Raw genomic sequence first — 27141 nt, 5'->3', positions numbered from 1 at the left:
GACTTACTGAGTGGCAGGTAATTCCATTTTTGAGGGTACATGCTAATGGCCCTAGAACTAAATTGTTTTGAAAAAGGTTTGAAAAATATTTCTTTTAGTGTTATTGATATTAAACTTGGTAAGTCGTTGGTCTTTTCAGATTTACTAGGAAAGCAATACTAAATACTCACTATTACTCTAATTTGCAAGTTGTGAAAATAAAGTTAGGTTCTGAGGATTAATAATTATATTAGTATTTTCCTTTTTGAGAATACAGGAAGATGGTGTTATAAGAGATTTAAAACACGGCTGGAGAGATGACTCAGCAGTAAGACTACATAGTGCTCTTCCAAGGACCTGGGTTCAATTCCCAGCAACCACATGGCAGCTCATAACTGTCTGTAACTCCAGTTCTAGGGGACAGATACATAAGCAGGCCTAGGCCCTCCCCAGTGTGTCTAGGCTGAAAGAGCATCCCTCTGTGGAATGGGCTCCCACAGTACATTTGTACACTAGAAATCAATACTGAGCCACTACCAGAAGCCCCATAGACTGCCCAGGCCTCCTAACACCCATGTTCATGGGGTCAGGGTCAGTCCTATGCTGGTTTCCCAGCTATGAGTCGGCTGTCTCTGTGGATTTCTCCAGCCTGGTCTTGACCTCTTTGCTCATCACTCTTCCCTCTTTGCAACTGGATTCCAGGAGTTCAGCTCAGTGTTTAGCTATGAGTGTTTCTGCTTCCATCAGATACTGGATGAGGGTTCTAGGATGGCATGTAAGTTAGTTATCAATCTCATTATTGGGGAAAGGGCATTTAAGGCAGCCTCTCCACTACTGCTTAGATTGTTAGTTGGGGTCATCCTTGTAGATCTCTGGACATTTCCCTAGTACTCTCTATTATGGTATCTCTTTTCTTGCTGTCCTCCATTCTTCCTCTGACTCAATCTTCCTGCTCCCTCATGTCCTCTTCTCCTCTCCTCTTTCTCTTAATTCTCTCTCCCCTCCCCCATGCTCCCAATTTGCTCAGGAGCTCTTATCCCTTTCCCCTTCCCCGGGGGACCATGTATGTCTCTTTTAGATTCCCCCTTGTTTCCTAGCTTCTCTGCCGGTGTGAATTATAGACTGGTGATCCTTTGCTCTATGTCTAAAATTCATATATGAGTGAGTACATACCAAGTTCCTCTTTTTGTGACTGGGTTTCCTCCTCAGGATGGTTTCTTCTAGTTCCATCCATTTGTATGGGGGCCATTCTTATTCAGACTACCACACTACAACAACCTGGGGCTCCCACAAGCACATACACACATGTGTGCTTGCACACTCATTACATTCACCTACACACAGAATTACTTTTAAATAATTTTATTAGCATTTGTTTAAGACAGCATAAATCATGCTATGTCATGAAATTTAATGTAGCTATTCTTTTTGCTGAACTTATTTTTGATAACTTCCAGTTTCTGGGTGCCCGGTTTCTGTGATTGGTGAATCAGAAGATACCCAAATCGTACTGTTTGATTAAACAGAATTTTGAAGCCATGTTAGAAATCATGTCTAATCATACATGTAGACAGTAAAAATGAAGAGGGGGAAATTGTAGCATGGACTAGAAATATTGGAGAGGGAGGAGAAAGGAGAGAGAATTGAGGGAAGTGGACTAGGAGTGAGCTCACTCAGTGGCAGAGTGCCTGCCTGGGCTCATCCTTCTCTGCTTTGTTTCAGGTTTGCATTTTTCTAGGTAAAGGCAGTGGTTAAGATACTTCAGCACCTTTTTTTCTCTTATTTTTATTTAAAGATAAACCAAAGGGCAGATTTCAGGTAGAATTAGCATGTGTGTTTCATACAAGAACTCGTAAATATACATACTTACAGACTCAATGGAAATGTTAAAACAAATGTACAGAACAAGATATGACCTTTGTGGTGATGGAATACTATTACTGAGTTACATCAGATTTGGGCTTGCATATTTAGACTGTTTTCCTGAAATTCTCTGTTCTAATCTGTATCTTAAGAGAATGCAGTTCTCTGACTAATACAGCAGTCCGCCATGGACTATGAATAGTTAAATGCAGACATGCAAGAATACAGTGGTAAGAACCAGCGATACGAAATTACTCCCAGTGCCTTTGTAAAGTTGAAAGGCCTCTAGAATTTATTTTCTGTAGTTCTGTAGTGATACTGTTTGTCATCCTGTCACTTTAAGTCCTAAACAAATCACTGAAGATGTAGTTTAGATGCATAGCTAAGCTGCTGGGTCACCACAGCTAGATCATGCATGCGGTCACACTCTAGCAATGCTCATAGGTAGACCAAGCCTGTATCTGTTGACCAGCAAGGATAGTCTTTTCCTAGTTACCGTCGGACACCTTGCCAACCTGAGAGAAGATAATAGACTGTTGCTCTGCAGTACACTAAGTATAGTTTATTTAATACAGAAATGTGTTTGTATTTTCAGAAGGGAAACTTACTCTGAGGAACAATATTGATCTTGCTTGTTGAATTGGATATTGTTAAATTGTTTATCTGGAATAATTAATATTATGGTTCATTATACAAATATAATATGAATTATAAAAATACAATAAGCTATGCAGACTTACCTCCTGCTATCTTCTGTTCTTGCTGGCATAAATATTACGTGACAGTTGAATTAACTGGTTTTGTAGTGCCCTGGCATCAGCTTGTCACGTGGTCTTGAGGTAGATAGTATGTGATTCTGGGGCCGCACTGCCCCTGGCCCATTCACATGTAGTGTGCAAGCTTGTTAGCGTTTCTCTAAGTTATCTATGTATCAAAGGGATTTAATCCCATTTTACTGTTATTTGAATGCACATATATTGAGCATATTTTCTTTTTTATTTTACATGTGTGGGTGGCTATACATCATATGCAGGCCTGGTGCCTGCAGACACCAGGAGATAGTGTGGGATTCCCTGAGGACCAAAGTTACAGAAGGTTGTTAGAGCCATATAGTTGCTAGGAATCTAACCTTCTGGAAGAGTAGCAAGTGCTCTTAACCAGTGAGCCATCTCTTACCCTGGGGGGAATTTTTTTTTTTTTTAATCTTTGGTTGGCTAATAATAATGAGAGAACAACAGAAAGTTTAGAAAAGTAACACATATAATTAAAAGTATGCCGTTGTTTGTTTTCAGAAGGAAGTAATGTGATGAGTACCGAAGAAACCAATTTTGATCGTGGCTATGTAAAAAAGAAACTAGAACATGGCCTTACGCGAATATGGCAGGTTTGGTTTATTTTCATGTTTATTTTCACAGAAGCTGTGTTTCAAAACACTCATGCTAGAGTTGTTGTAGAAATTCTTTTTCTAAACTTTGTGTGTTTGCACTCTCTGCAGGCTTATTTGCTCACTCGTCTTTGGAACAAAGCTATCATTTAACTTAATTTTTGTAATTAGTTGATAATTATGTTGACTACAGAGAGCAATTGAAAAAAAGACTCTTAGTTTGAAAATATTCATGTGTCCCATGACTAAGGAAAATCGTGCTTCCCTAAAGAATGTGTACCTTTATTTTATTGAGCTGTCCTGTTTCTTTTATTTAGTTTTCTTTATCTCCTTTCTGCCCAAATTTAGGAAAGAACTAAGTAGGTGACAATTGGGGCACATAATGGGGAAGAATCAGTTTAGTTTTAATTTGGGCTGCTGTCAGTGTGCCTCATTTGGACTGCTCTAGCAAGGCACGATAGACTGGACTGCTCCAGAGAATAGCAGTTGGGTCTCATAGCTCTGGGTCTGAGAGCATACGGTCAAAATTTTTAGAGTCTGTGTTGGGTGAAGTTCCTAGTTCACAGATGGTGCCTTTTGTTAAGCTGTCAGTTGCAGAACTGGAAAGCCATGTCCCTCAGGCATCAGTCCTTCCAAGGGCACAGGTTCTAGTCATTCTGGTCACAGGGACCCCACCCTCATGACCTAAAGCCTTATGAGGGCCCTGCTTTTTTTTTTTTTTTTTTTTTTTTTTTAACCATTCTGGTTCGGACACCATCACACAAATTATAAGTATACCCAGATGAGAGATGATAATATGATCTTTTTACATTTTCTTTCATTTGACTGGTTCAGTTATAGTCTGAAATTATTTTAAATACAGTTCTTCCTAAATCAGAGTGTAATTTCATTGAAACTTTGCAACCTTGAAAAACTTATCCAACACCCCCCCCCCCCAATTAGGTTGCTTTTCTGTTTGATTATCTAGTTTAGGATTTCTCTAAAGCAATCATTTAGGGAACACCCTAAAAATGTAAATATTCTCAAGAATCATTTAATCTTAGTGCTCTGGTTTATGACAATCCTATATTGGGTTACACAATTTGAATTTCTAGTTTAACATTTAAATATATTTATGTTGTAGTTATAGTTGTGTTGACTACTATATTTTGTCTTATGACAATATTAAACTATTATGTGTTTATCAAATAATTGTGATTTGGGACTCTTTTTGTCTGACTAATATATATGAATATATGTGCTCATGCTCATTAAATATACACCCAGGGCCACACATGAATATTTTATGATTTAATCTCCTTATAGACCTTTATTGTACTTAATTGAAATTAGCATATTCATGGTAGAATTTCTGGTAGTCAGTGGTACCCTTTGTAGTGCCAGGCATCTTACATAGTTAGTCTCATCTGACATGGCTACTTGATGGTGTTCCTGGTAAATTGAAACCTATTCATTGTGACATTTAGTACAGCATTCCCACTTAAGCCTTTGGCCAGTTTATGGAAGTCATCATACTTTTAAGTAAGATCCTTGTGTTCCTTTGAGTTGACTATCAAACTCCAAGTTTCAAGTTTTAGTGTGTTATTCCCACTACCCCTTGTTAAACCCTTCATTCTCCAGTATTCAACCAGTTCTCTATTTTTATAATTTGTATTGTGGATTTTTTTAATGTTTTTATAAATTCTCAGTGACTTGTGCTAATAAGTAGTCCCTTACCTGTTATTTTTGTTGTTGTTGCTATTTTAACTTATTATAAGTGCAGATATTATTTTATGATGCCATACTGTGATTGGTTCCTTTTTGTCTTATGCTTGTATGTATAGCCTTTCCCCATGTAGGGCTCAGCTTAGTGCTCAGCCAGCAGTTGTATATCTGCCTCTAAACTGCATAAAAACTGTTGTATACATAATGTCTAGAGTATTACTTGAAGTGTTTAATAGACACTCAGGAAATGTTTGGTTTTATTAAAGTATTCTATAATTTCTAATTTTTACCTTTCTGAAAATATATAGGATTATTTAATCCATTGTGTATTTTGTTTGATATCTGATCAGTAAATATTTTCCTTCTACTGGTTCCTCTTTATCACTTTCTGGATAATTCTACTTCTGTCTACTTCATTTGTTACAAGATATAAAGAAAACCTGTGCCTTTGAAGGAAGATAGACCTCCATTTGAGACTTAGCATTGCTGTGCAGCAGGCATAAGAGATTAGACAAAGTTAATACTTGACACTTTAGTCCCTGCTCCTCTTTGGGTTATAAAAGCCTGCTGAACAAAGCTAGTTTTATTGCATGTATAAAGTTGTTAGCATAGTATTTTTGACATGGTTAAATATCAAAAGGCAGATTTTTTTTTACAACTATTTATTCAACCCTTGTATATGTTATGTATACTCTTTCTGTTATGAATTTGTCTTATTTATCTGAATATTTTATTCTTTCACTTGAAATACATGTAGCATATTTAATGTTTTCAAATCTTTCAGCATTACTTTTTATTCCATCCTTACATAGTTTCACTTTTTAAAAAACAATTATTTGTGGTGATATATTATGACTTATTAAAGCTTGCCTGAAGATTCAGCAAGCAAAGTCAGCCCCACATTGGGTGCTATTCTAGGTGAATTTTAGAATAATTGTTTTGAAGAAAAATTCTTGTGGTTTTGGCTGGAATTTCATGATTCATGAATTTGGAAAATTGGTTTGTACTAGTTAGTCATCCACTCAGCCCCATTACTCTCAATTTACTGGTTTGTTTACATGCATGCATGCATACTTACATGTGTACATACATACATACATGTATTTTCATCTGAGGGTTTTTTTTTTTTTTTTTGTCTTATTTGTCTGGATTATTTTATAGGCCTGTTTAAGATTCAGTATGTTTTCTTTTTCTTTCTTTTTATTATTATTATTATTATTTATTTTACATGTTGATCCCAGTTCTGATCCTCTTAGAAAGTAGGAGGTAACCTTGAACAAATTGGTACAAGAGACTGCTTCCTGAACATAACTCTAGGAGCACAGACACTGAGATCAACAATTAATAGATGGGACCTCCTCAAACGTAGAGATTTAGTATGTTTTCAAGTCCAAGTTCCCTATTTTGTAACACTTTATAGGTTATTGTGAAGCTATCACTTTTTATGGTACCTGATGCATATTTTACAGTTATTCATTTTTAAATGCATTATATTTGGGTTTATAATGCACCAGAGCCATGTATACATAATGATTTTGTCCCATCTCTCATAAGAATATACTTTTTTGAGAAAGGATTTTATGTAATATTTAATTATAGGTATGTAGTGTATATGGTTATGTGCATCTGAGAGCATTTGTCTTCAGAGGTCACAGACATAGAATCCCATGAAGTCATAGGCAGTTGTGAGCCACTGGAGCCTTGGAAATAGAATCGAGTTCTCTGCAAGAGTTGTTTGTGTGTTTAACTGCAGTGTCATCTTTTTAGCCCACGATACCATTCTTATCATAAGAATTGTTTGTGTGAGTGTGTGTGTGTGTCTTTACATTAAGTAACTGTGTCAAGTTTTAGTAAGATTGTAGACACTACTATTTCTTAAAACATTCATGGGACTATCCCTGTTAGGTTAGTCTTAAAGATACTTGGCTGTAGAGTCTTAAAGATGCGTGGCTGCTAGTCTGTGTAGATAAATGTTATCAAACTAAGAATGTATCACTATCTCACTTTAATATGTTACTACAGAATAAATTTACTTATTTGTTATTTGTGTCTTCACAGGATGTTCAACTAAAAGTAAAAACCTACTTGCTTGGAACTGATTTATCTATATTCAAATACGATGATTTTATCTTTGTTTTGGATATAGTCAGCAGGTAGTGTTTGAGATACTGTCTTTGACATACTTTCTTTTGTGGCTTAATTCATTTAACTGTAAGAATAAAAAAAAATCAGAAATTAATGACTTTTCTGTCTGGCTTCTTCATGGAAGAGTATGTAATTATTCATGACTGATAGACTGGACTTGTAGGATCTTTAATATTTTTTTAAATACCCCAATTTGAATTTTTATGAGTTATAATTGTTAAAGAAAGAACCTGGACTGGTTTTGTTTTCTTTAAGGGTGTTCCTGAAACTTACATATAGTCCTTTCTGTCCAACTAGGTTGATGCAAGTTGGAGAAGAATTTTGTGGTAGCAAGTCTGAAGTTTTGCAGGAGTCCATTAGAAAACAAAGTATCAATTATTTCAAGAACCACCATAGGTAAGAAATGCAATAAGATATGAATAAAAACAGGTAATAAGATATTTATCTAAGGCTTACTCATAAGCTTCACTGATTTTGAAGTCATTTCTAACTTTTGATAAATAACTTTATTATATCTCTTTGTAGGATAGTTGGGGATATTTCATCAAGAATATAAGAGAAAGTGTTCTCATTATTCATTGTAAATCTAAATTTTTTTGTTTGGATTGGGTTGAATATAGTGGGAGTTTGTCTGTGTACAGGCAGCCAGTTCTTAAATAACCACTCAGAGACTTAATATTCATTATAAATGCTTGGTTGATAACTCAGGCTTATTACTAAGTAGCTCTTACAACTTAAATTAACCCATTTCTGTTACTCTATGTGTAGCCCCAAGGCTCGCCTACGTCCTGCTTCCTTTACCAAATGAGAGCAGTAGTGTTGAAAAACATTGGTGTGATATAGGTAGTTAGTAGACTGCCCAGAAGTGCTGACCTGGTAAGTTTTAAGTGCATTGTAGAGATAGACACAGCTAAAGACCTTTGGAGAACGATAATCATCTTGGTATTGTCACTTAATAGCCTGACACTTGACATATTGTGATACACTATTTGTGATTTTTGTATAACGTGCTAGTTGTTTCTCTGTTTTGGCATTGGTAAATAAATAATTAAGACAAATTTAAGTGCATGAGCTGGTGACAGGTTTTAATTTAGTTCCTTTTTTTATTATTATTAAAATAAATCTTTACACTGGAACAAACAGTAGTCTGGGGGTTTTGGGAAAGGTCTGGTTCTATAGACAGTACAGATCACCAGGCTATTAACTACACCCTAGCCTTCCACAGATGCACACCTGTGAAAAACAGGCATACATCTCCTCTGCTGAGGAGACAACCCTGAGTGTTTAACATTCCTAGCTTCCCTAGTGCTTATCTGTGAGCCCAAGGACCTCCTGCCCTCTACACTGTAGATCTCAGGGAACCTCTGTCCAGTTAGACTAGTGATTTGGAACAGAGCTGTGGCGCTTTATAGTAGATTTTACACCTTGTACCTATTTCTTAGGGAACAGTCTTTCAGGATTTTGCTTTGTCACATTTATAACAGTAGAGACTCTAGTGACCATAGTCAGATAATTTGGATAACAAGGACCCCTCCCCACCAAGCTGCATGTGATAGGAAGGTGTGGGGGAATTCAGGAAGGGGAGGAAGATGGTAAGTGGAGGAGCAGGAAGGGCGTGGGAGAGTCTTGGTATTAGAATGTGATGAACGGTACAGGGGACTTTAGATCCCTCTGGAGACCCTGGGACTGGCTAGGTCAACAGTTTCCAAACTGGGTGCCTCCACTTCCCAGCCAGTTAGCAGTCGGCATCCTGATGGGCAACGATAACCGAGTCTTCCTTAAGAGCTCCCTGGGGCTGTAGATCATGCCAAAGTTCTTATTTGAGGTCCAGTGTCACCATGTCTCCCTGAGTGTTTTCCTCAGCTTCCATGCCCTGTTTGACAAACAAAAATTTAGTTCTTTTATAAAAATCGTGTTTCTTTTTTTTTTTTTTTTTTTTTTTTTTTTTTTTGCATATAGAGTATTTTTTATTTAATTTTATATAACAAAGTCCAATTAAATGAAAACAAACATTTATACACAATATTTGGGAATTTGGGCGTCGTTCTTTCCAAACTACTTCCTGCTGGTAAGGGGCGCTGTCTTGGGGGATTCGAAGAAGATTCAGATATCCTAGCTGTAGTCTGTAGGGCTGTTTTGTCCAGCTGTTTGGAATGTAGGATCAGCTTGTACTCTGTTTCAGGCGGTCTGGTGTGATCAAACCACATTAGTCTGGAAGGAATCCACATCTTTTCATTTTCTGTGGAAACAAAAATAGAAATACTTTTCCCCAGTAACTTGTTCTTCAACTTAAATTTTGGAGTCAAAGCGTTTTTTTTTTTTTTTTTATTTATTATTAAAAAATCGTGTTTCTTACACATTGTTTTTACACTTAAAAGTATTCAGTTCAGTAAATATTTGACCTATGTTTATTCTGTTTCTCCTAAGGGTCATGGGGTTTCTACCAGAAACAGACTTTTTTACTTTATTCTGGTAGTCAGAATGGTTCTAAAGGTGATTATGACAATGGTAATTCTGTTGTTGCATTGTATTTTGTTTCCTGCCCTTTTTCTTTAGACTCTTGTTTTTCTTTCATTTTCTTTAAGAATACGACTGGATGAACTGAGGATGTTCTTAGAGAATGAGACGTGGGAGCTTTGCCCTGTTAAGTCAAATTTCAGCATCTTACAGCTTCATGTAAGTTTTTCTTAAGAACAGAGAAACACATCTACTGGTAACAGTTTTGAGTTTTTTCTTTTAATAACAAAAACATATATGTGAGAGCTCCTTCCTAGAAAGGGATTCCTAACAGGCCATTAATAAGAATTCACTGCTGATGGACCTGAATGTTTGTCTTACATGCTCAGTCAACACGTTTGACTAAGAAAGTAATAATTACAATGAATTGTCTTTTGAATTCTGAAGAGGGCACACTGTTATGTAAGTTTTTCAGAGAATGAGGCAGTTATATTTTGGTACAGTGTGGCATATGTAAAGTACTAGCAATTTCCTGAAGGCATGAATGGGCACTTGGGCACATAAGTTAGACCACAGTTGCCGATTTGCTTGTATTGACAACATGCTTTGTAAATGAAAAAGGTACTTACAAGAAATACTAATTTTTATTAGCTAGTTGGATTCTTTGGAAAAAAGGATTTGTGAAAAACTTGAAAAACTCTTTAATGATTTTGATTGAAATACAGTGGAATAAATATTCCTGCATCAAAATTTGTGTCATGGTCCATGGCCTGGAAGTACATTGTGTTTTAGTGATTTCCTTCAGATGGAATGGCTTTCTAGAAGATGGAAAAAAAAAAAAAAAATCTGGATATAGTTAAAGGGTACTTGATCATTATTTTTTAAATTTAATATTATACATATGGGTGTTTTGGCTTCATGTATGTTGGTGTACCATATGTATGCAGCCCTAGTGGCAGCCAAATGAGGTCATGGGCTTCCCTGGATCTGTAATTACAGGTGGTGGTTACCTGTCATGTGGGTGCTAGGAATTCAACCTGGGTTCTCTGGAAGAGCAGCTAGTGCTCTTACTTGTTGAGCTGTCCTTTCCTGTGTTTATTTTTAATAGGGAGATAGTCTTTATGTTATGTAATTTCATATCCAGTCCTATCATATTGCTTTCCTAATATGCTAGTAGTGAAAACACGACAGTGCATGCTCAAGGACAACAAAAGTTACATAAGTTTTAATTGACATCAATGAAATAACATTAAATTAGCAGAATCTGTGACATCTCAAATCCTTAACATTTAAAATTTTAACATTTTAGAGTATATTTAAATAATTTCATTGAATTTTTATTTAATAGGTTAATTACTAATAGGTTGATCGTGCATATTTAATGTGTACTTGATATAATTATAAGAGAATGTTTAATGGAAACATGTCAAGCCATTTCCAACTATTAAGCATTTTTTTTTCAAAATGGTTGCCTTGAGAAGCATTTATACCTTAATTATTCAAATTCATTGGTATGGACTTATAAAAAAAATCATGTTGTTATATTAAACACTTGTTTAGAGTTATAAAAGTAATTGTGTTGGATCTGATTTAACATGTAGTTGAAATTTATAAAGAAAACAAGCTGGGGTTGAAACATGGTGTAATGGTAGAGTGAACAAGTCAATGTACTTTGTAGAAATTTAAGATACCTTTTAATAATACCCTTGGATTTTTTAAGACTAAAAATGAGTATGACAGACATTAAATTTGGGATTAATATTGCCAGGTATAGAAAATACTGATTTTTGTTGTTAGTTGTCAAGAGCTTTGTAATTCAGATGAACTTTAGAGATTATTTGAATCATTTCTCCAGTGAGCTCTAACCTTGGACTTGGCTTTCAGTCTTTCCAGTTTGCTCATCTTTGTAATGTGGAAGTTGGATCAGGCATGGCATATTTTTAGCTCTATTGTTTTTTAAATTTCCCTAGTCTAGATTGTTCCTCCCATTTTAAAGATGAGGAAATTGAAGCAAAGAGAAGGCAGGTAGCATTCCATAGTGTCTTGATGAATATAGCAATCTAGGAGCATAAGACATATCTCACCCAAATGAATGTTTGTGGTTTGTGCCTTTTGTTTCTTGGTGTATAAAGGAAATTAAATGATAGCTACATATCCCAACATAATATAGGCAGATAGATACTTGGTATTCTTCTTGTGTTTGTAAGGATGTCTTCTATTAAAGTGCAGACATGAGTCAGCAGTGTCTTAGCAGTTGCTCTTTTGAAAGATGGAGGTAAAAAGCATCCTACCAGGACTTTTGCTGCTGTGTCATTTAATTTCTTGTTATTTCAAAATATGTCTCTGCCTTTCCTTCAAGGAAGGCCAGAGTTGCTTGACCGGGCCATTCTGACTTACATGGCACTGTTGACTGAGATGTCTATTAGAGATTGTGATGTCAGACGACTGTAAGAAGTAATGGTGAATAACGTGAAGATCATGCTCTTTCCCTTTTGTTAACTCTGCGATTACATTGAAGGGATATGTTTGTATGCTTAGATTTTATTTTATTTTCCTAACAGCTATTTGGTCTTTTCTCAATATGTAGGAATTTAAATTCCTGGAACAGTCCCGCTCCCCATCGGTTTCACCTAGCAAGCAACCATCGGTAACTTCTTCAAAACCTGTGACTTTGTTTGAGCAGTACTGTAGTGGTGGGAATCCGTTTGAAATTCAAGCCAACCACAAAGATGAAGAAACAGAAGATGTCTTGGCGTCTAATGGGGTATGTGATGTTTTTAAATGCTTTGTGAAGCAGAAGTGAGTTTTGTTTTTTAAAGTACTCTGAAGTGAACTGGTAATTTGCTGGATTGCTCATCCAGTATTCTTGCCATATACTGTGTTCCTCCAGGGTGGCTTATGTAGATGATGACTACACAAATGTACTGTACTTATTCACAATGGTGTCCTGAAGTTCACATTTGTTCTTGGATTGATATTCTAATCAGTGTATTTAGCTAGTTGTGGTGTATTTCTTCTCATTGGAATATTTTGGTGACTTAAACAGAGAATTGGCTGAGGAACTAGTGCACCTAAGCTTTTGTTATGACTGTGCTTCTGAGTAATCAAGTTGCCATTTAATTCCATGTCTTTTTTATCTGAAAGTAAGGTTGTCTTAGTCAGTGTTCTGTTGCTGTGAAGAGACACCATGACCAGAGCAACTCTTATAAATGAAGCGTTTAATTGGGGCTGGCTTACAGTTTCAGAGATTTAGTCCATTGTCATGATGGGGAGCACTGTGGCACACAGGCAGATATGGTGCTGGAGAAGTTCCTGAGAATTCTCAGGAAAGAGACAGACACTGGGCCTAGCATGGGCTTTGGAGTTTCCAGCAAGTCCACCTCCTAATACCTCTCAAATAGTGCCACTCTCTGATGACTAAGTATTAAAATATATGGGATCATTTATATTTAGACCACCACAGGGTTATTGCCTAGTTGCCTGACAGGGGTTTTGGGATTCAGAATTTACAAGTGTGATCTTTTAACAACCTTTGAGCTGCTTGACGCTTAGTTTATAGGAAGGGTTTACGTGCAGTAACAGTGGGCCTTATTAGCTGTGTGGGCCTTGACAAGGTACTTTACACTTGTACCTCTTGGGCTGTGCATGTTTGCAGTAGAGAGTAGTGCCTGCTTCACCGTCTACTGTAGCGTGTTTCCAAAATTATGTCATTCGACCAGGATAGTACTTTGTTCTTTGTCATTTCCAAAGGAATCCACTGTGATTTTTAATTTTAGACTTGATAGAACCAAGTGAGAGTTGTTTAGGTCTGAGAAAAGCTATTTCTTTTATTTTTCTATTTTAGTTTTGAAATCTGTTTGGGCAGATTCTTGAGATAGGTTCTCTTTGTGTAGCTCTGACCTGGAAGTCACTCTGTAGGCCAGGCTGGTCTCATACATGTAGATATCTACCTGCCTCTGCTTCCTGAGCAGAATTCTTGTCTGTATGCTGATAGGATCATCTTATGTCTAAATACCACAGGGAAATGTCATGATTTAAAAAAAAAAAAAAAAAGTTATTATAGATTCTAATGTTTCCAGATACAGTCTAAGTCCTTGAGACTGGTTCACATCTCAATAAGGCCTGACATTTTACCCCGGTAACAGATTATTCAAAAGTAATAGAATTAGGGGCACAAACTTCTTTCCATGTCGGTCTCCTCAGCTATGTGTAGGGTTAAGACTTCACTCTAGATGTGGTTATGCAATATATAGAGTTTTTAGGCTTTAAAGGTATAATTCAGAGAACACTCGACACAGTATGTGGACAGAAATACAGGGAATGCTAGCCTATATTTAATCACCACATGATGACGATGGTGGTATTGCCACTGGCTCCCTTGCTGTCATTGGTCCATGGTGCCAGAAGGGCAAGGAAGATGTGAGGGAGGAACACTTATCACAGGAGTGAGTCTCTCAGGAGGCCTCTTGGTGCTGAGTGCTGCCTTCTCAGCTGTCCGTGCAGCTGAGCATCCTCATAGCTGACAATCAGTCTGTATGCTGAGCATATTTAGTAAGAGAAAGTACTAGTTCTAGGGCTAGCATTGGATCGCAGCCTTGTAAAGCAAATATTACAAAACCACCAGAAGATCTTTTTTAAGCCTAAAATGTACTCTTACCTCTTTGAGGTCCAGTGGGGCATTAGTTGTTGTGAACATTTGGTTTAAGTTTTCATTTACAAATATACGACACAAAACTTTTATTTTCCTTTTCTTTTGAGCTAGTTAAAAGTAAGGTGAAAAAGAAAAGTTTGATGCTTCCCGGTGAAATTAAAACTAAGAATTTTCCTCTAGCTGTTTGTGTAAAATTGTGTACATTTTTGTGTTGAGAGACTACAATAACGTGATCCTGTGTCCCACTGTGCTCTCTTCAGTACGAGTCTGATGAGCAGGAGAAGAGTGCCTACCAGGAGTATGACAGTGACAGCGATGTTCCCGAGGAGCTGAAGCGGGATTATGTGGACGAGCAGACAGGCGATGTGCCGGTGAAGAGGTGACTGATGCGGGCCTGAGTGGCTCAGTGCTTAGAATGTGCCAGCCATTCATGTGCCTTAGAAATCATGTCTGAAAGACTGCAGTGTGTCCGTTTCCTCCATAACAGTGAAACCTCAGGGAAAGGGATAAAATACTTATATGAAAAACTCGAGTTAGGCAGAGCCTAACTTGGTGTTCCACAAATTAATTTACCTGATGGGATTTGACTGTTATTGGTTCAGAAAATACTACTTGATTCTACATGGCTAAACTGGCTTAACTGTAGCTTTTCTTTTGATTCATACAGCATATCTGACATTATAAAAAGTACTCTGGGATTCACTCATTCCTCTGCCCTACAGAACACTTTCCTTCACAGATACCAATCTGGCTTTTTGTGTATTAGTTGCATAGAGTAATAAGTTTTATTATGTTCCTGTGCATATTTATCATTGCCATTGATTTTTGCAGCAGTATTTTAATTTCTTTTTAATGTTAATTTTAGTGATGATTTCATATACAAGTACTAGATTTGCATCATTTCCTGCTCACCCTCTTGGCATTCTAACTCTTCTCATGTCTCTCCACTCCCTCCCGAATTCATGACCTCTCTGTAAAGTCTTCTTATTCCACACATCCACCATATACACATGTACACAATTCAGTCTGCTCAGTCCATTTAACGTGAACCATTGATACTTGGGTTTGGAGCTGACCATTTCCTGTTACATAACCTCTCGAGCTTGTCCCTGACACAGACTGATCTCCCTTTCTTAACAGCCATTATTGCCTATACCCCTTCATCTAGCAATAGGGTCTCTGTTCGCATTTCTTTGTAAAAATTATAGTATCATATCTGGTGGAATGGCTTAGTCTATAAAGGCATTGGTCACCAAGTGTGATGAGCCACAGGTTCTTTGTGGTAGAAAAGAACCTGCTCCTGTCATTGTCCTGTGACCTCCACACATGCACCTTGGCATACACACCACTGCTACTCCCAACCCCCAAAATAAATATAATTAAAAGAATTAGGAAATGCTATCACAAGCCAATGTCTTCTTAGTGGTAAAAGTTATTTTCTCGTCTTATGAAAATATTGGGTCTAATCAAAGAGCTTGTAGTTTAGAAATCAATTATTTTTGCACCAATCTTATAAATACAGGGTTTCCTCTACTTGCCCAGTCTTGTGGAGTTTGTATTTGATGTTTTATTAAGGTTCCCTGCTAGTAATTAGGTTTAATTTTATGACAAACTTCACTCTTCAAACCTACGATAATTTTATTAAGAATTTTTGTCATGTCCATTTAAATGGGCCTGATATTTTTATACTGAAGTGAATTAATATCAGATATTTTTAGTTAATACACAAACATATATTTAAATGATAGATTTAATTGGTTAGCTTGGAACCCTGACTGAAGTAATTCTCTCTTTAATAGTGAGCAAGCCATATAATTATAAATATGTTGATTGGGAAGGATTGATTTTATTGGGTTTTACATATTTAAGACATTAACAGATCTTTGAGCTAAACAGGATGATTTTGTTGAAATGATGTGTTGGATACGTTTAGGAAATATTTTGGCAAATGGGAAGCTCTGTTTTAATTGAAATGAACATGTAAGGTAGTGTCTGCTACTCGTGGGTGTGTATCTCCTCTTTTGCTAGAGTTACTTAGGCTTCTTGTCTCTAGACTTTCTCACCTTTTAAACTATTCTTACTTGTACATTGGGATTTTTTTTTCTTAAATATACATTTGATTCAATTCCAAGGTGTTTTTTTCCTTTGTGTTTAGAGAACCCCTATGCTCCTCAGGCTTGTTGCTTTTGGTGGACCAGCCTCTGCTTGCCTCGTTCCCAGCACGTTCCTTTGCCCAAGTATTGTACATGGCAGCCTGGTGAAGTTCCCATCTCAGTAGATTGTATTTTCTCTGCCTGTTATATAACACCCTTTGCAAAAAATATTTTTACTATTTTTCTGAGAATTTTATTCATTTTGATCATATTCATCTTCTTCCCCTATCACCTGGTACTCTTTAAAAAATGGCCTTACAGCTAGGTATTGGTGTTGCATGACTTTAATCCCAGCACTTGGGAGGCAGAGTTCTCTGTGAGTTCAAGGCCAGCCTGGTCTACAAGAGTGAGTTCCAGGACAGGCTCCAAAGCCACAGAGAAACCCTGTCTGGAAAAACAACAACAATAACAAAAAAAAAAAAAAAAAAAAAAAAAAAAAAAAAAGCCTTACCATATATCTTCTGCTTCCTGTTTGAAAATAGTGTCACTTATTAACCTCATACTGAGCCATCATATCTTCTTCAATTCCATAGAGGATGTTTTTCTCATAAATTTCTGAAATCCATAGATTTGATACATTTATGCCTCAGTGTATAACTTCCATAGAAAAGCCTGTGTTTCAGAAGTGTTACCAATTTTAAAATGGTTATCACTCCCATGCTCCAGCTGCCTCAGCCTCACATCAGACATACAACAAAAGCAGCCTGTCTGCCCATCACAAAAACAACTGGAATCATCTAGAGGAACTTCATCAGGGGAGCCAAGGGGTGAAAAAGTAACAAACAACTCAGAGAACTTAAAGAAGAGAACAATAAATGACATAGTGGTGTCCGAGAAGACACAGACATACATGAAATAAAGTGGCACACTATTTGGGATTTGAAAACTGAATTCAATAAAGAGATAAATGTTGACAAGTACTTAGGTCTTCAGAATGCCTAGAATCAAAGAAATACATTTCTAGGACTTTGTTTCCTTGTTTATTATTTCTCCTCTCTCTGGGCTGTGAGTTCACTTTTGTAGTATTTCAGTCAATAATTTATGAGTGGGAGCAAGATGATAAGCTGAGTAACCAACAGGTTTATCAGTCTGCAGTCTAAAGGCCTTTCTCCTTTGTTTTCCATGGCAAGTGTTTCACGAGAGACCCTTAAGAGCAGGAAGAAATCAGATTACAGTCTAAATAAAGTGAATGCACCCATCTTAACAAACACAACACTGAATGTAATAAGGCTTGTTGGTGAGTAGCCATACCTTTCTATTTTGTAAAAACTGTCCATTGCATGAGTTTGCTGTGGTTACTGAATTGCTTTTACTTAAGTTCCTTTGAGTGGTTGCTTAGTGTCTGATGCAGTGAGGGGTTTAAGAGTCCTGTGTCAGGGTTTCCTATCCTGTAAATGCTACACACAGTAGTATACAAATATTAATATCAGTTTCACTTTTTCAGTGAGCTATCTATTAAGTTATTGTATCTTATAATTTTTCTGAAGCATTCCAGTTGATTGATTTAGAGGTCTGTGCACAAGGGTGATAGTGCCAATTTCACAGCACAGTATTTTTCAGTTTAATTGCCTCCTAGAGCTTCCCAGCCTTCTTGTCAGATAAGCAGAGTGAATAGTGACTGTCTGCTGTTCTTAGACAGAGGGTTTCACAGAGGAAGCATTCCAATTGCAGGATGTGTCTCGTTACAGATGAGACCTTTAGATGATCTCATTGAAGGCAAACTGGAACAAATGCCATCCTAAACATACAGCTCCGGGGGGAGGAGGGGGGAGTCGATATTTGCAACATCTTGTGTTCTTTCAGCCTTTATATTTCACAAATATGTCCATATATTTGACAGATAAGTTAAGAGAGTTTCTTTTACAGTGCTGTCTACAGCATTCAGGGATTTTATGGTTGGCTGCAGGATCTCTGTGTTCTGTTTGTGAAGATGCCTTTTGTGTACTGCTTTGTTTGAGTAACTCCAGCTTGTATGAAATGCTGTGTTATTTAAGATAATTTCTGAATATCATCAATGAATATGATGAAATGTACAAAATTCTTTAGAGAAAAATATGCAAAAAGTCATATTGAAATGAGAAGAAAAGGTATACATTTTCAAGCCCCAGAAAAAAGACAGATCCTAAGAAGCCATTCTGTGGCTAATTATTGTCCAGATAATTAGCTTTTCTTCTTTTGTTCAGGAGAGGTAGCAGAACAGCAGCATGAATAACTCTTTAGAAACTGCAGAATCAGAATTGCAAGGGTGCTGAGAGGTCGTCTGGGATAAGTCCCCCCAAATGAGAATTTCTTTCAGTGGTGTCCATAATATGTGGTGCCTGTCAAGCTTTTGTTTCATGACTCAAGAGTTGCTCAAAGCGTATTATGTCACAAGGCCTCTTACTCTGCTATTAGACTGTCCAATCACTAAAAATCCCTTCCCTGTGCAGAATCAGATTCTTTCCTAATTCTGTTTGTTAGAGTCCGTCTGCCTAAGAAATAGAGCATCATCTGTGCTTTGTATGTTCTTTCCCATCCGTCCATCCTTCCACCCCCCAGCCCTAACACTCACTTCTGTGGTCCTTACAGATAGACACTCTAAACTTTGGAGGAACCTTGTCAACCTCATGGGACTGGAATGTTTTTGATGTTTTCAATACACTGCTTGAGATGGCTTGTCTGGTTTTTGCTGAATGTGTTAAATTAGAAGCAGCTGTCCCCTATCAGTGGCTTTAGCCACAGGAAGTGTCTGGAGCAGTGCTGTAGCCAAGAGATGTGGATGCATAATAGTCTGATAAGGAATGGGGAAACAGATAATGAAAATAATGCAGCTGGCTACATATAAATGGTCTTGTCTTTCTTTCTTTCTTTCTTTCTTTTAAACCATATCCAGTTCAAGTGACTGGAGGAGTCATTCTGCATGTTAGTCTGAATGTTTTATTACATTAGAACAAAACAAGCAAGAAGGCTGTCATATTTCTTTCTATTAAATAAATCCAAGCACCAAACACAGTGCTTAACTTTTTGGTTGGCGTAGGAATTTGAAGAAGGTGTGTATTCTTCTGTGTCTATTAGAAGGCATTCCTGTTCTTATTGCCCCCCTCCTCCAATCTCTGCTCTGTGGCCTTTTCTGTCTCCCTGGGGTGGCCTTTCTCACCAGTTTGTGAATACACATGAAGCAGAATTTGAAGAGATCCACTCAAGGCAGGGGCAGGAGGTGGGGGCTGGGAGGTAGGGAAGCGAGGTTTGTCTTTAACTATCAAGTGCTTGAAGACTGAATGGCAAAGGCAGGGTTTCTCCTTGTGTAAGAAAAGAAAAAACGTTAGCAGGGCTCCCCATTTCAGAGGGTGGGGAGACTTCCCACTGACATAATGGGGGGACAGTAGGATACGCTATGTGAGCAGAAAGGCATGTGTTCTTGTGAAAAGCTTTTTGAGAGCCTGTCTGTGTGTTTGTTTTTAAAATTATATTTTTACTCCCTAAGAGCTGTTCTCTATTCACCCTGCTTTTCGCCACACTCTCCATGATTTCCACGATTATTACTGCTCTTCTGTGGCTACATTACTTACTCTGTTTCCTCTGTCCAGCTTCTTTGTGGTGTCACTCCTTTGTCCTCCTGTGCTTGGTGGCACTTGATTATCTACTCAGTCTAAAGAAAAGGTCTGGACAGCTGTGTGGGAATCTTCCCAGCGTGGACTGGGTTTGGCCTAGTTGCTGCCTCTCAGTAAAATTCTTGGCAGCCTTAGCTTTATGGGAACAGAGTCCCGAATCCCAAGGTAAGGTAGATTGTAATTTGGTGCCTGTACCCATTTCATAAGGCTTAGCTTTCTTAATTTAATGTTTTCATATGTTCAGTGGTTCAGCTGGTCGTTGATCTTGTTTGACTTTAGAGAGGTTTATTATAGATTCCTAATTGGGAGCCGAAGGGGGAGAAAGAGCTGTGATATTTGTGGTTAGTCGTACAGGTCGTTCACACGGCAGATAAGCAGCAGCATGGAGTGCAGAGACACTTTAGAGAAAGAGTGAGAAAGTCCTAAATGTCAAAGAAAGCATACTCAGGCTCTGGCTAGCACCAAAAGGAAAACAGAAGAGGACGAAAGGAAAAGGTACATCTTTCTGAAGCAGGGTTCAGGCAGGTGGGTGGAGTCAGAGCCTTGTGATAGTCCTGGAGTGACTGCAAGAGTCTGGGGAGGGTAAGTGAACATCTCTTTAAAGGGCTAAAAGGCATGGGCTTAAGGCGAACCTGTCTTCTTAAGGGGTAGGTCCCCTGGCCAAGTGATTGGGTTAACTCTTTTATGTTTGTTTGGGGTGGCTTGGAATATTGGGTCTGCACTCAGGTTAGAGAAATAGTTTTTTCTTATAGCCCTCCGTAGAGCTCTGATCAAGTCAAGTACAACTTCTTTCTTTTGAAGAGGTAACTGAAATCAATTGCAAGATGGGTGGAAACTGGGGAATAGACAGAGCCCTATTTCTGCCATGAAAATATGGAGACTCAGTTCCAGAGCTGTCCATCAGAAGGGATTAGAGTCTGCATTGAGGGTTGTTTTGCTTCCTACTGTGACTCAGAGCCTGTAGTCAGGGTGCTCATGAAGGGAAATAAGGACACACAGCTCTCTTCTGGCTTTCCTGACCAGAGAACCAAAAACATCCATGGTGCTGCTGTTTCTGGGGCACCCTGTCACCAACTCTGCTGTCATTTTCTAGCTCCTGTTCTCATCAGTCTCCCCCCCCCCCCCAGACTCCCTGCACTGACACTGAGGCACTGTGGGCCAGCCATGGTATTTCTTCAAGCTCAGTGGAGTTGTCAGATAGGGCATTTGGGGTACCTCTCCAGAGGGCTGTCTAGGTGACCCTGAAAGTGAGCCCTTAGTCCCACTTGTATAATGAGCTGGTGTAGGGAACAAAGGAAGTTGTTGGCTGGTGCCTGGATGGTGATGGAGGGAAAGGTGAAGCAAGAGAGGAGTTAGGAGAGCTGAAGTCAGAGTGAGCCCTGTGAGCAGAGGAGAGTGTTCCTCACACTGGGGTAGGCCTATTTTAACGCAGTGCCTTACCAATCATAAGACTGTGGCAAAGAACCAGGACATGCCAGAGCTTCTCAGATGTCTTTATTAAAGTCTATTAGGATCTCCGGATGGGCTTATTCTCAGGGTATTTTTTTTTCCTTTGGCTTCCAAGGTTACACTGCTGTGAGAGTGATAATCTACTTTCAGGTACTTGGCTAGAGTGGCTAGAATCAGTGTGAGGTCCCTCTTAGATGGCGTGAAGGGGAGGGAGGGAAGGAGATTTAACTACCATTTGAGTTTTAGGTTAAAACAACAGAGGGCATGTTTCTTCACTTCAGGTGGTCTACAGGTGCCACAGTGTTGGAATTGGGCCAAGGAGGTGATGCCCTATGTCTAGGCAGCATTCTCCTTATCAAAAAGAGACTCAACAGTGAGAAATAGTTTTCTTATGTGGATTAAGCCTCTGTATAAAGAGTGCAGTCCCTTTGGTTTTTCAAAGTCATACCAATCATTTTAATCCTTGGTTTTACTTTCCTGTTAGGAACATAAAATTATGTAATATATGTGGTCAAAAATTAACATTTCTCTCTTTTTGCCTTCCTACCCACCTTCCCTCCCTCCATCTCTTCTGATTTCCAGGGGTCTCTTGGGCTTAGAAAGAACACCCCCCCCCCTCCCCGTTCCTCTAGCCTTTTTGTTTGTTTAACCTGTTTCATCTACAGAGAATGCCACCTGCTATTTGCCTTAATTTTTGTTTTAATTTTAAGAGAGAAATCCAAAGGACATTGGTTGTGTTCGATGTTAGGCCTGGCAGCCTGTTCCTCTAACTGCCTGATGAGAGGACACTGGGATGGGGACATAGGTTAGCACAGTTTGTCTTACACGGGTCTCCATTTCATGTCTCCCAGCCCATCCCTCACTTTCCATGCCAGGTCAGTCACTGCCTGGCTGAGTACCTTCCACCTTCACCATGCGCCTTTTATGGCTATTTGGCATATTAATGTCCAACCAACCTGTTCCTATAATTTTGATTTTTAAGATTTATTTTGATTAGTGTGTGTGTGTGTGTGTATCTGTGTGTCTGTGTGTGTGTGTGTGTGTGTGTGTGTGTGCTCTTGCACACACATATGTGCATTCTCTTGCTTGTGCACATGCCTGCAGAGGCTGTTGGATCTCCCTGGGGCTGGATTGTTAGTTGGTTGTGAGTCTCCTAGAACTGCACTCTGGCACTTTACAAGAGCAGTACTCACTAATAACCTTTCAGTGATCCATCCAGCCTGGGCCATCCATCATCTTTTTTTTTTTTTTTTTTTTTCTAAAACAGGAATTGGTAAACTCTTAACATGTAAGCCACATTTATTTTGTAAATAAAGTTTTATTAGAATACATGCATACTCTTTGTTTACGCATTGCCAACTGTGGCCAACTGTGACTAGCCCCTTTTGTTTTGCAGTAGCAGGATTAAGCAGATTTTAAAAACAAAAATGACCAGGGAGTCACAGTATAATTGCCATAGAGGCTTTGTGGTATGCAAAAGCAAAATTACCTAACACTTGAGGCAAAGACTTCACAACACAATCTGATATTTTGAGACTTTTCTTCCTTCTTCCCCGTCGTGTGTGTGTGTGTGTGTGTGTGTGTGTGTGTGTGTGTGTTTCTTCATACCTACATTTCTTACCATTCCTACCCATTTCTCTTCATAGGCTGAATTCGTTGTAAAGTCTTTAGATCTGAGGATATATGCAAGCCTCCCCCAGAACCCAAAGATCGTGGGCCTGCTGTGCCCCTTGGAGTGGAAGGCAGAGTACTCCCCGTTTACACTGTTATACTCTGGTAGCCTGCCGATCCATGCCTTGTGTCACTTACAGCCTTTTGAGATGTGAGAGCTAGGACTCTGTAGTTCTTAAAAAGATTTTGTTGATTAATGCTTTTTCCTTTTTCAATATTGAACAAAAAGTTGATTTTCTGTTTTAGGCATACATTTAAAATTGCTTTTTACCCACTAATAATCTATGTGTTTTAAGAGTATGTGAGCAGTGCTTCACAATAGTACTGTAGATGTGTACGAGCCCTAATTTTCTAGTTAATCACCTATTGTTTCTTTAAATAGCTGGAGTAATGCACTGTTTTTATACTTTTCCTTTCTGGGGTCATGCTACTTTACCTGTTCATGAGTTGCTGTGTAGGAAACTGTGTGTTTGTGGCTTAGTAGATGCTGGCGGAGTGACCTCGAAATGTTCAAGGAGCAAATCTGTCAGATATTTTTCAGATGTGACTTTTAGAAAAAGGTCTGGATATATGAAATGATCGCAAAATTATTTTTAAATAAAAGAGTTACAAACAGGCATAAGAATAGTTTTATTTTACTTTGATATATTTGTAGTTTTTCTTCCTGACCATCTGATTTTTAAAACTTTCTGTTTTTTGAAATTCAACATATCGTCTGGTTTAATGTTTTATGTCTACAAAGGAAGTATAGGCAAAGCATTTTTTCATGGGTATATATATTTCCCGGAAGAAAAGAAACATAACTAGAAACTTGGAGTTGTATATTTAATAATTAAAACTTCACTCATTACTCTTGTAGCCTTCAGATAATCTGGTAAGTAGTGTTTGCCTCTTAATTTTGAGGGGAAACTCAATCTGATCATATGTTTAGAAGAGGACATAGTTTCTATCAAAGGAAGGAGTGGGGAGAATGTACTACTGACACTTAGACGGTATTGAATGTCTGTGTGGGACATGATAGATGTTCTTCTTGGCCTTTGGCACGATGTCACAGGGCTAAGGTTGAGGGGCGTGGGCACCGCTTTCCTTGTACAGTTTCCTCTTGCTCAGTTTTCTGTGTTCTCACTTTTGCTATGTGTACGTGACCTTCTGAAAAAACAAAACCCCTTTTCTCAAGTATGTTTATGTTACCTTATTGCATTAAATACTTTTGAAGAAATTATTTTAAGTAGAATCATCCAGTGTCATCAGAAGAGTGAGTCACACCAAAATTTGACAAGCAAGCAATATAGTATATAGAAGGGAAACCTGGCAGTAGGAACATTCAAAGTGCTGCCTTGTAGAACATTCCACGGTGATGGAATGTTAATTCCTGCCAGGTACTAGATACACAGCTAGATATGTGATGAGGAATGCAGTATTTCACTATTTAAATATTTTAATGTCACATTCCTATTGCCTTTCAGTAATTAATAGAATTTAATTTTGTTCTAATTAATCTTTGGGTTCTCTTTTCCTTTCAGGGAAGTACATGCAGATGATGAACATTCTTAAACCAATTGCCTTTGATGTTATCCATTTTATGTCCCAGCTATTTGATTATTACTTGTATGCAATATATACCTTTTTTGGCCGGAATGATTCAGTAAGTCAACTTTTGGAGAAAAAAAAAAGTCTCTTTTCAAATGTATTCATTTCTTCAAATGTGAAGTTTTTATTCTGTATATATATTTGATGTGTGTGTGAGTGTGTATGTGTGTGAGTGAGTGAGTGTGTGTGTATACACACACACACACACACACACATATACATGTATATGTAAGTTTTATATTCTGTATAAGTGGGTAACACTATTGGGAATTATCTCAGTATGGAATTGTTGACAGATGACTGATCGATTATATGGTTTATACGTTAATTTTAAGCTGCATATTGTTCAGATCTTTGGCAGAAAAAGTAAAACAGCCTTTTCCAACCTTGATATATTTTGGTAATGAAAAATGTGCCAAGCCTGGATCTATGTGTAATAATTGCATAGTAATTGAGGTGACTTTTTAAATATTGGCTCACAACCTTAGCATAGTTATTAAGTAATTAATTTTGTTAACTGGTACATTTGATTTCCTTTGAATTATGTCTCTTATGCTTCATTTTTATGTTTCAAGCTTTTACTGTTCCTCCCTCCTTCCCTCCCTCTCTCCCTTATTTTCTTTCTATGTGTGTTTTTGTTTTTCAAACATCAGCTCTACTTGTACTGGAATGCTCTGTAGACCAGGCTGGCCTTGAACTCACAGAGATTGAAATACCTCTGCCTCCCAAGTGCTGGGATTAAAGGTGTGTGCTATACCACCTGGCTAGTTTATCTCTTTCTACTCCAGTGTTACTTTCTCATTCTGGAAAATAATTGTACAACCTGTCTGCATTTATGCAAGTTTTCTATGTGAGAGTGAACTCCTGATTTATAGCAATAACTTTCTTATTGATGTTTCCTTTTTGAAAATGTATGAACTTTAATGCATACTTACATCATTTCTGTTAATATTTGTATCTTTGCTATGATCACAAGTATACCAAAGACATGGTCCTTTAGTAGAGGTTCTGATGGCCTGTGTTTTTAATTCTGGAATGTTTCATGGAAAGAATGCCAGTACAATCAGAGACAAAGAATCAACAAACTATTGCCCCAGAATTTGTTAATTCCAGGTGTACTAAGCATCAGTCAGAATTTAGAAACTGATGGCTGTAGAGGTGGCTTAGTAGTTAAGAGTGTAGACTAAAGAGTAATGATGCCAGATGAAAACTTAATCTTCATATCTGGACCACTATTCATACCCTAATAGACAATTATAATCTAATAACAGTATATAATCTATTAACAGTGTCTGCAATCTAATGACAGTGTAATTAGTTGCAAATTAGTAACAATAAAGTAGCTAGGAAAACCCCAGGTATTTTGAAATTAAATGACATATGTCCAAATAGATGATTCAAAGAAGAAATCACAAGGGAATTAGAAATACTTTGGGCTGAATGATGATGATAAAAGTGTAACATAACTGAAAGTTGTGCTGCATCTCAACTAGGGCTTTGAAGGAAGTATCTAGACTTGAATGAAACCAGCAAAAAAGAAAGTAGAAAAAAAATGCAAAATAAACCCAAAAAGAACAGAAGAAAATAAATAGTAAAGAAAAACTGAAGAAATTGAAAGCAAGAGGACAGACATCCTTAGAACCAAAAGCTTGTTCTTATAAAAAGTGGGACTTGATAAGATGCTGACCATACTGTTGGGGAGTCAGAGCAGTGGGGAGAAATTCTCAGTTCATGATAGGGGACTGCTAGATTTCATAAGCTTCCCTTATTGGGTGTGGGGGGGAGACATGGCTAGTTTAGGAATTTATAGAATTATATTTATTATGTGACCCACTAGTTTCACTTCTAGATATTTACCCAAGAAAATGAAAATAAATGTAAAGATCCGACAAAGACTGGATTTCTTATGGTAGCATTATGCATTTAGTTAAAAATTGTGTTATGTTTACACTGTCAGAATTAAGTAACACAAAATACTAATAGTCTCACACCACAGATGAGTCTTGAAGGCATGCTAAGTTTTAAAAAGTCAACAAAAATGAAATTCACTCTGATTTTGTTGAGGAAAACACAAGCCATAGTGAATCAGGGCGGGCAACGGTTAAGTATCGGGAGGGGATATGGGTACAAAGGGTGGTGGCATTTTCAAGGGGAGAGAAATCTGCACCTTAGTTTGGTTGCATTGGTTGAAAGATAGTAGCAAGTCTTGAATGCCACATACTTGCATTGATTGATTTAGCTTGATGTAAATTTTAAGAGGGATGCGATGAATTAATGAAGTGTATAAAGCCTGGATAAATAAGTCAGCTCACTCAGTGCATCACTTGTCTGCTGTATCTGAGCCTTTTTATTCTTGTCCCTTGGGTGCAAGGAAAGAATAAAGGTGTGCATGCTTGTACATGTTTCCTGTGTCCGCTCACAGCATCACACACTCACACTTTCTATGGCTGGGCCAATGAGCTTGTATTTTAGGTTTTAGTACTAATAGCATTTTAAGTTTCTTGG

The 27141-nt window shown here is 37.8% G+C and overlaps 1 protein-coding gene across 1 annotated transcript in view; it reads left to right on the top strand.

Annotated features, from left to right (window-relative positions):
• The window catches only part of Vps50 (VPS50 subunit of EARP/GARPII complex), an 89451-nt gene that overhangs the window by 45296 nt on the left and 17014 nt on the right, over positions 1-27141 (top strand). The window contains exons 14-21 of the mRNA XM_051177192.1: positions 3135-3226; positions 6989-7083; positions 7373-7471; positions 9661-9751; positions 12120-12296; positions 14444-14562; positions 17467-17573; positions 24570-24691. Of these exons, the coding sequence (XP_051033149.1) occupies positions 3135-3226; positions 6989-7083; positions 7373-7471; positions 9661-9751; positions 12120-12296; positions 14444-14562; positions 17467-17573; positions 24570-24691 (902 nt within the window). The remainder of the gene's footprint in view (positions 1-3134; positions 3227-6988; positions 7084-7372; positions 7472-9660; positions 9752-12119; positions 12297-14443; positions 14563-17466; positions 17574-24569; positions 24692-27141) is intronic.

Source organism: Phodopus roborovskii, unplaced genomic scaffold (genome assembly GCF_943737965.1).
Source record: "Phodopus roborovskii unplaced genomic scaffold, PHOROB, whole genome shotgun sequence".
In the NCBI taxonomy this organism is placed as follows: Eukaryota; Metazoa; Chordata; class Mammalia; order Rodentia; family Cricetidae; genus Phodopus; species Phodopus roborovskii.
Note: the sequence above shows the minus strand (reverse complement) of the source record. Positions and strands in the feature narration are given on the sequence as shown.